The sequence below is a fragment of the Mustelus asterias genome, chromosome 3 (genome assembly GCF_964213995.1).
Source record: "Mustelus asterias chromosome 3, sMusAst1.hap1.1, whole genome shotgun sequence".
NCBI classification, from domain to species: domain Eukaryota; kingdom Metazoa; phylum Chordata; class Chondrichthyes; order Carcharhiniformes; family Triakidae; genus Mustelus; species Mustelus asterias.
This window is the reverse complement of record NC_135803.1, coordinates 48,423,138-48,431,854: the sequence shown is the minus strand read 5'-3', so window position 1 is coordinate 48,431,854 and position 8,717 is coordinate 48,423,138. Positions and strand designations below refer to the sequence as shown.

Below are 8,717 nucleotides of genomic sequence, written 5' to 3'. Positions count from 1 at the left end.
TATACTTTGCTATCCGTTCACTCCATGTTTCCTTTTAATATTGTATTGCAAATGTGATTATATTCCTGGAGTATTGGAGTTGGTATGTAGTATTAACAAAAGCATTTATTATTGTGCCTGATTTGGTATTTTTAATCAGCTAAATGTGATCAATTCTTCGATGTGGAGGTTTAATGCATCGATGTAGAAATCTCATAGGATCCAAACAAATGTTAGACAAATCTCCTTTTGATCCTGGCGTGTAGGGAGGATATGGGGAAGCCTCTTTTTTATTGCTAATTCACAATTTGGCTGTAGTGGTACACAAGACTTCTATTCCAGAAATACTCAGCAGGTCCGGCAGCATGGCTGGAGAGGGAAACATCGCCTATAGTTCAGGTCGTCCATAGATTGAGAAGTTCCAGCATTTTCTGTTTTTATTCCAGACTTCCAACATCCACTCGATTTTGCTTGTTCCATCTCTTGTTCTATTCTGTACGGCCAGGTGATAGATAGCATGTTAATAAGATTTCTAAATTAGTTCTCAGTATAATTTCTTTGAATTTGTTCATTTTGGTGTTTAGTTGCGCGCTGCACTCTTAGTGAAAACAAAGATAAGAAGTAAATAATAAGTAAAACCCAGAGTTTGAAAAATGCATTTAGGTTTTTAAGCTCCATTTTGTTTTCAAATAAAAGACCAGGCGTTTATGCATCTAAGTTCCATTCCTACATATTTCTCATTATTGTGCAATCTGAATGCTTAAAGATCCTCACCGAATCACGTTTGTAGTTGCATTTCTACCAGAAAACACGGTACCACTTTAATCAAACTTGCCATTCCCACATTAGCCCGCTGTTCCCATTGCTTTTTCTGCTTGAATGTGTTTAGATTTTGTAAGAAAGATTGTAGAAGGCTACACGGTGCCAAGCGGTTTCTGCCACTGGCCGCTATTGATGCACTTGGCACGGGGCAGGATGGGCACTCTGAAAATTAGGGGGGAAATGTTTTGTTTTAGCCAATGATGAGAGGGGTGGGGGGGTGGGGTGTTATACTTCCGAGCCTGATACACAAAGGAGGGTTACTGAAATGGTAGGCAAAACGGGACTTGCAATCTTAACTACATTCACAAATAAGTTGTTTTATGTCCTGCTTGTTTGCCATCTGAAGGCCGTGGGAAACTTCCCTCCCAAGTTTCCATGTTAAAAGCGACAGCTTTCACCCTCCAAAGATCACAGGAAAACAAAGCATTCACACGACGATTGGAGAATCGTCTGAAGTCTCTATTAGCACTTGTGTGATGTTTGTTTATGAGCAGCACCGCTGTTGTCTTTTTCCGCATTTTACCATTCACTAAACGCCTCGCTGCTTGAATTCAGTTGTTTTGGCGCCTCTCTCGTTTTTATGAACGGAATGAGGCCACATGTGTTAAGATAGTCCTCGCTATTATTGTTAAACTTTTTTAAACACGGCGCCTTTGAAGTCTCGCTTGATTGGGTTTACAGTTAGATTCAAATAGCCAATTAGAACCGTCTTGTTCCTTTCTGTCCTGAGATATTTGTAAACTCAGCTATTTTGAAACTTCTGTAAATATTTCTAAGTGCTATAAAATTAGATTACATTTTCTAACTTGTATATTGTTATTCTTAAATGTTCAGCCGCAATGAGGATATAGAGGAAACGTTGTTGTAAAACTACAGGGTGCGTTTCCGGCAATTTATAAGATTCCGTTATTATTCACCTAGGCATCAGGAGAGGGCAAAGTGTTTTCTAAAGGCAGGTAAAGGGTTAGTTAGCTCTGGATTTCGAACTGATGGAAACGAGGGACGGATAAAGTTTTAACACCTGTTACAGAATGAGACACAAACTCTTTTCAAAATTTATTAATAAGTCGTTAATTGCAATATAAACACAACATAGGGAAAAGTAAAAAGCCCACAAGCAACTCACTATCAAATAAATTAGATGTATTTCATTGAATACAACATTGTAAACGCCTTCTACAATACAGGCTACGGATAAGCACCCTTCAGCGTGAAGTACCCTGATTTTAGCACACATAAAGGGCACGATTTGCCCGGAAGTGTTTCGAGAAGCATATCTATGAGATACATAAGGAGAGTCTAAATATTTAGAGAGGTCATACAGTCCCTTCACCAGGGTCTCCACACGTCTGAGGATGCAACCGATGGATGGTGCATTAAGGACAAGTCTTCTTGGAGCTGTTGGGTGGGAGAGCTGGAAGGTTGCTGAAGGTTTGCGGTAGGAATTGGAAATTGTTCCATGCTTTTCCCGCACGCTTTAAATCCAGGACTGGAGATCTGGTCTGGAGAGGAGCGAGCGAATGAATCCACGGCTGCCGAGGAAGCGGCGTTGGCTGAAGGCTGAAGATTCCCCTGGGTCAGCGCCGAGAGTTGTGCCTGAGCAGGTTGGAGGTTAACTGTCGGTGTCTTCAGTCTGACCTGGCGGGAATCTTCGCTGGATCGAGGCAATGACTTGAGTAAGTGGTTCAACAAACGTGCCCCGACGGTTTTGTCCATCCAGTCGCAGGTTAAGAGCAGGTTGTGAACTTCGTGCATACACTGGATGTAGCCGGCGCTGTATCTCTGCTGAGCCTCCAGTCCAATTTTCGTATCGGCTAAAATAAGACAAGGAATAGTGATAAGCAATAGATCAACGAACTCAACTCTTTCCACTTCCCACGTGCACGGCTGCTCCAAACTCAACAGCATGAGCTAATGAAAAATCCCCCTCCTCCACTTTGTATTTATTGTATTTATATATTATATTTATTTATATCTAACACTTCCTACCCATCTTCGTTAAACTTTGGGTTGTGATACTTACTCCCAAATATTAGCTAAAGTAACAGATATTTAAGTAAAACTCACCAATCATCCTGCTGTTTTGAACATTCTGAAGGTGTTTTACTGTCATCTCCAGGATGTCTGCTTTTTCGAGTTTTGATTGCTGTAATGTAATGAAGAGGATGTTGTTATATTCCCTCTCCTCTCAGCTTAAATACATGTCAGCACGTATAGTTAAGGCAGAGCAAGTAAGAGGAGAGCAAATCCTGCACTTACATCCAAGCGAAAGGCACCGACTACTGTTTCTTTCAGCTGATCGAGGCAGTTGTTGATCCGTTCTCGTCTTTTTCTCTCGATGAGAGGTTTTCTTAACTGCGGAACAGAAGGAAACGGGATAAGCAAATGCCAAAGGCCAGATCTCAGTAAATCCCATTTTCCAGCTCCCCAGAAGCAAACTCAGTCGACAGCGCGACTTTTCTTACCTTCCGTTCCTCTTTGGCGTTGGAAAGTTTTTCCACGTTGTTGGTAAAGGTTGTGGCAGTCATTTTTTTTAATGTTCCACCGACCTGCAAGTCTGGGAGGAAGATTTGCCGCAAGATGCTAAGCGAGTTTCAGACTGTCTGAAGCTGTGATGTCTTCTCGCTCTCTGTTGAACTCCTATTTATATCCGCGAATTAGCATGTGAATGCGTGAGTTCCTGCGCTCAGCCACTTTCCCACACTTGGGGTCGCGGCCAGAGGCGAGTGTCCATCAATCAACAGTGACAGCTCACTGCTCACACTCAATGGCCAGCCTGCCCGCCCAAAGAGCGACAGATGGTTAAGGCCAGGAATCTCTTCCAGCCCAATCTTATCTCTCCTTCAGCACTCGGAGCAGTTCGCATGACTCTTCAAATCACCTCTCCCCACATTCCCATGGATTTGGCTTGCAGTGAGAAACGAGACGGTGTTACTCCTGTTACACCTGGGAATCCCGGCCCCTTTCACTCCAATGAATGGTGTCAATTTTGTAGCTGCAAAAACATGAAATGTATCCGCCCTTTCCATTGACAGCTGTTGGTTTGAGTTCTTATTTATGCTTGTATCGCTTTCCTGGTTGCATTGTCAGGGCTTTCTCTCTGTTCATTATGGAAGGGAGTACAGTGACCTGGTATCCTCTGCATTTTCTTGAACGTTACTGTATCATGCTTTTGAAACAGCTTATGTACTTTTAACAATGCTCCGGATAGAGCCATGCAGAAAACCAACCACCTCCATTTTTATAAATGTGAATGCATTTCCTATTGTCAGAGCGGCCCTTTAGAGTCAGCGCTTCAGTGGAGTTGATAATCACTCATTTGGTTCTAAAATGCGATCTATTCCATAGATGTCATTAAAAAAAACACACTTCGATATTTAGAATTTTCTACAAATTGCATTAACCCGATGAAATTTTGTCAGTAGCTTATTGGAGGACCGTTTGTAATGGACTCACATACCATGCCAACTGCGTGCTCAGAACTGGATATTAATGCTGTTTTAGAATGCAGTATTTTGCTGGTGCATACTTGTAGGTGGTCAGCGCTCCGGTTAAAGGACAGGCTGCATTGTGCATCGGTTAGTTTGCGTGGCTGCTTCTTGTGTGCAACGGCCTGTACCGAAAGGTCGCGCTCTCCCCATTACTCCCCCCCCCCCCCCCCCCGCCCCCACTCCCGCCTTTGCAAACCTTTCATCCCTGGATCTGCGATTCTCACAACAAGTTAGTTAAACCAAGGCAGGGGGTGAGACGTAAGGCAAGACGCCATGTAAATCCCAATTGGAGAACCATTTCGCTGACAAAACACCCACGTCTAATTCTGATCTGGTTTTGAATTGCCAGTTGGGTTGTTCTTATAATTTGTAACTTTGATGAGCACTGGAAAATATTTTCAGTTTGTGTGTCCGAGTGGAGGAATGACGCACAAACTGAAATGTTCTGTGTTTTGTAAGTTTTACTTTGACCCTGCATTTTAATTTACATTCCGTCGTTACAACGATTGGCTGTAGTATTCCTGTGGAGGCATTCTAATTTGCGTTCATTAATAAAGAATCGCCCCTGTCCCTTGCCGTCTCATCCATCTGTTGTATCTTGTTAAGAAGATTGAGTGAAACTGCACTATTTTTGCAAAAAAAAACATTAATATGCAGACATCCTAAATGATACAATTCTGCTCTAATTGGAAAGTACAATTTTAAGGGAGGGGGAGGGTAGAACTGAATAGGTCATACTGCAAAAACTGCATCTTAAAAACTTGACATTATTTTCACATTACACCTGTCAAATGCAGCACTTGGATTTTAAACTCTTAAGTGTATTAACATATTCAAAGTACTGTTTCTTTCCAGATTCTCGGTTTCATTTAACAGGCGCAGTTGCACAGGACAGAGGGTTTAATCTGACCATTATAAGGAGTGGCGAATCTCTCCCTGTCTGTAAGCATGCGCTTTAAAGAAAAACAAAACAGAACTTTTAAAAATGTCCATCAGACTGTCTGAAGCGGCTGGAAGTGTTTTGTGGAGGAGCCCGGGCTGTGAACCAGATACTGGGGCAGATGCCCATTCATTCCGTGCAATGTTTTTTTTTCTCTCCCTTTTTGAAATACTCCGCAGCGGTCCTGTTTGCCTTAAGACACGCGACTGCCAGGCGCATGAACGAACGTGGGAAATTCTTCAGAACAATAACCTCCTTTCACAATATTTCCTAACAACCGTCCAGATTAACTGCGGAGACAGTGCTGTTCAGCGTGTGGATGTGGTCCATAAGGTGCATCATTCCAGATGGCGTGACCCCAGTTTAAACACTATGGCAACCGGTGCACGCTTGCATCACTCTGGTGGCTTTCGACAATTACATGCTCCTATTTACTCAATCCACTCTACCTTTCTTTAAAAAAATGATATGTTTTAACTTTTAATAGGTTTTTAGCGCCTTTTGACTCCAGCGAGATCAGTAATATTACCCTTATATCACATGCTATGGACTATAGATACATTTCACCATTTACCTGGACGATGCCAAATTATACAAAACGACTTATTTCTTCCTGCCTTAACTGGAGTGGCCTTTCAGCCCATCGAGCACGCTCTGCCATTGAACAGCCCACTGAGCAACCAAAAGCAGCCAGTGTTAAAGGTATCCAGCTGTTCCAGTGATCTTAGCCTTGTGCAGCAAGGGTTCCAGATTTCCACTACCTGTGCTCTCTGTGTGGGGGAATAAAAGCTTCCTGCTTTCCCTCTTAAATGGCCTGGTTCCTCATTTTGAAACGCCGCCCTCCAACACACGTTAGTGTTGTTATTCATCAAATCTAATGTATGTGATACATCTGCAATAAAAATCATCCGTGAGACCCTTCTGAATCCTATTGCCCCCTCCCCAACACACACACACACCTCCTCCCATCCTCCAGTAGGTCGGTGCACCTTGGCCTCGTTTACTGGCGATGCATTCAAGCAATCCGCCCCTTTCCCATCTGTCGCATCAGATTCCCACGTCGGGCGCATAAAAGTGCTTTTAAAAGGCAGCGCAGAGAACATCCCGCAACATCCCATTTAGACGGTGGGATTGTGTGATCCGACACCTCCTGACCCGGCATTGTTCGAGCTCCTTCCCACGCCCAGAAGCTGAAGGTTACACTGCAGAGGTCTTTTCTAAACGCGTTAACGCTCGTTTTCCATGAATTGAACCTCATTTGGTTTTACCATAACGCCCCGCACAAGACTGAACACCGCGATTACAGACAAAAAGAACCCTGTCGCTTTTATGATGAATTCATCCATTCCATCTGATCAGATCAACACGTGCCCGGAGCCTTCATTCTCTCCCTTATGTGTAAAAACAACGTTTTCTTTTAGAAAATGACAGTGGATCATATTAACATGTGTAAATGAGCAAGACGAAAAGAAAACCAGGGGGTTTCTGTGTAATAATTACATGGGTTAAAAATGTTAATTGAATCTAACACTTTTAAATCAACCCAGTTGTTATGTTTTAGTCTATTGGCCCAGAACTGGGAAGAGTTGTTCTGGTCTATGTGTGGTCCAATGATAATCACTCTCTTTTTGGGAATCTTTAACTAGCGTCCTAGTTGCTGGGGAATAAAACACAGAATTCTGCAAATACACAGCAGGCTAGTCAGCATTTTTTAATGATCCTGGTATGCAATCCTTTCTGGTTCTTCCAAACCAGGTCTTGCTTCCCTCTTCTGAAGGCAGTTCCACCACCCACCCACTCCAGAAAAAACAAATAAATGTTATAATGATGGAGGTCAGGAGGGGTTTTTTTTTATTCATTCGTGGGACATGGGCGTCGCTGGCTGGCCAGCATTTATTGCCCATCCCTGGTTGCCCCTGATAAGGTGGTGGTGAGATGCCTGCTGTGGGTTGACCCATAATGCCTTTAGGGAGGGAATTCCAGGATTTTGACCCAGCGACTGCAAAGGAATGGCGATAGGTTTCCAAGTCAGGATGGTGAGTGGCTTGGAGGGGAACTTGAAGGTGGTGGCATTTCCATGTATCTGCTGCCCTTTACAACCACCCAGATATCACTTTCACACTGCAGTCCAAGCCCTGCTTAAGCGGAGCTGATTGGAAGAAGTGGCCGCATCTACTTTGTTTGCAATATGTACAATTCTTCAATAATTTTGCAGCTTGTTTTCATAAAACAGTAAATTGGCATGCCAGTGTTCTGTATTTTTTTTATTCATTCGTGGGGTATGAACATTGCTGGCTGGCCAACATTTAGTTACTCTTGAACTGAATGTCTCGCTCGGCCATTTCAGAGGGCAGTTGAGAGTCAACCTCATTGCTATAGATCTGGAGTTCCATGTAGGCCAGACCAGGCAAGGATGGTATATTTCCTTCCCTGACATTAGTGAACCAGATGGGGTTTTCCAACAATCGATGATTTCACGGTCATCAGTAGATTCTTAATTCCAGATTTCTTTTACTGAATTCAAATTCCACATCTGCCATGGAGGGTTTCCAACTGGGTCTCCAGAGCATTCGCTGAGTTTCTGGATTAAAAGCCAGGCGATAATATCACTAGATCATCGCAAATATTTAAAGACATCTGAGATTCACATATACCTCAGAATAAAGCTGAATTATGGACCTACAAAGCTGAATTATGGACCAATAACAACTTAAGTTTATACAGCACCTTTTACATAATGAAATGCCCTAAGCTGCTTCACAAGAACAAATAAACCTGTTGGACTTTAACCTGGTGTTGTTAAACTTCTTACTGTGTTCACAAGAACAAAACAAAGTATGACACTGAACAACATAAAGAGATAGTAGGGCAGTTGACAAACTCTTGTTCACAGAGATAAGTTTTAAGGAGTGTCTTAACAGAGAAAAGTGAGGTAGAGAGACGGAAAAGTATAGGAAGAGTATTCCAAAGTTCTGGGCCGAGGCAACTGAAGGTGTGTCCATTAATGGTGGAGCACAAGAAGTCTGAATTACAAGAGAATACATATCTCTGAAGGTTGTGGGGCTGAAGGAGATTACAGAGATAGAGAAGGGATAGGCCATACAAGGAGTTGAAAACCAGTTTTCCACCCATTACAAAAACTGTCCAATATCCACAGAATTGAAAACTGACAATTTTCTATAATGGGCTAGTCACAGTGTTAGCTCTACGGGTTACTATTGCTCCTATCAGGAGATTTGTTGTCATGGTATGTCACACTTATCTGCCTTGCACCAGCCTCACACATCCACTTCTATTTATCTGCAACCGCTCTGTGACATCCACCATCCACCGTGCTTTCTGCTGCCCTCCACTTTATCCTCTAGAAGAGATCTCTGTTACTTTTCAACCCTGATCAAATGGTCAAAGTACTAATATTTTCTTTCCAGATGTCACCTTTCAGAATTCAGTTTGCTCTTGCAATTCGAGCACCTCCTCATTGGCCT

At 42.8% G+C, this 8,717-nt stretch overlaps 1 protein-coding gene across 1 annotated transcript; it reads right to left on the bottom strand.

Annotated features, from left to right (window-relative positions):
- Positions 1 to 1,851: 1,851 nt before the first annotated feature.
- On the bottom strand, positions 1,852 to 3,690 carry her8.2 (hairy-related 8.2). Its single transcript, XM_078202337.1, has 4 exons — positions 3,267 to 3,690; positions 3,061 to 3,156; positions 2,869 to 2,947; positions 1,852 to 2,615 (listed from the first exon to the last, which is right to left on the bottom strand). Exons 1-4 carry the CDS (start codon positions 3,327 to 3,329, stop codon positions 2,131 to 2,133), a joined length of 723 nt encoding a protein of 240 aa, XP_078058463.1. The 5' UTR covers positions 3,330 to 3,690; the 3' UTR covers positions 1,852 to 2,130.
- Between the last annotated feature and the right edge of the window lie 5,027 nt (positions 3,691 to 8,717).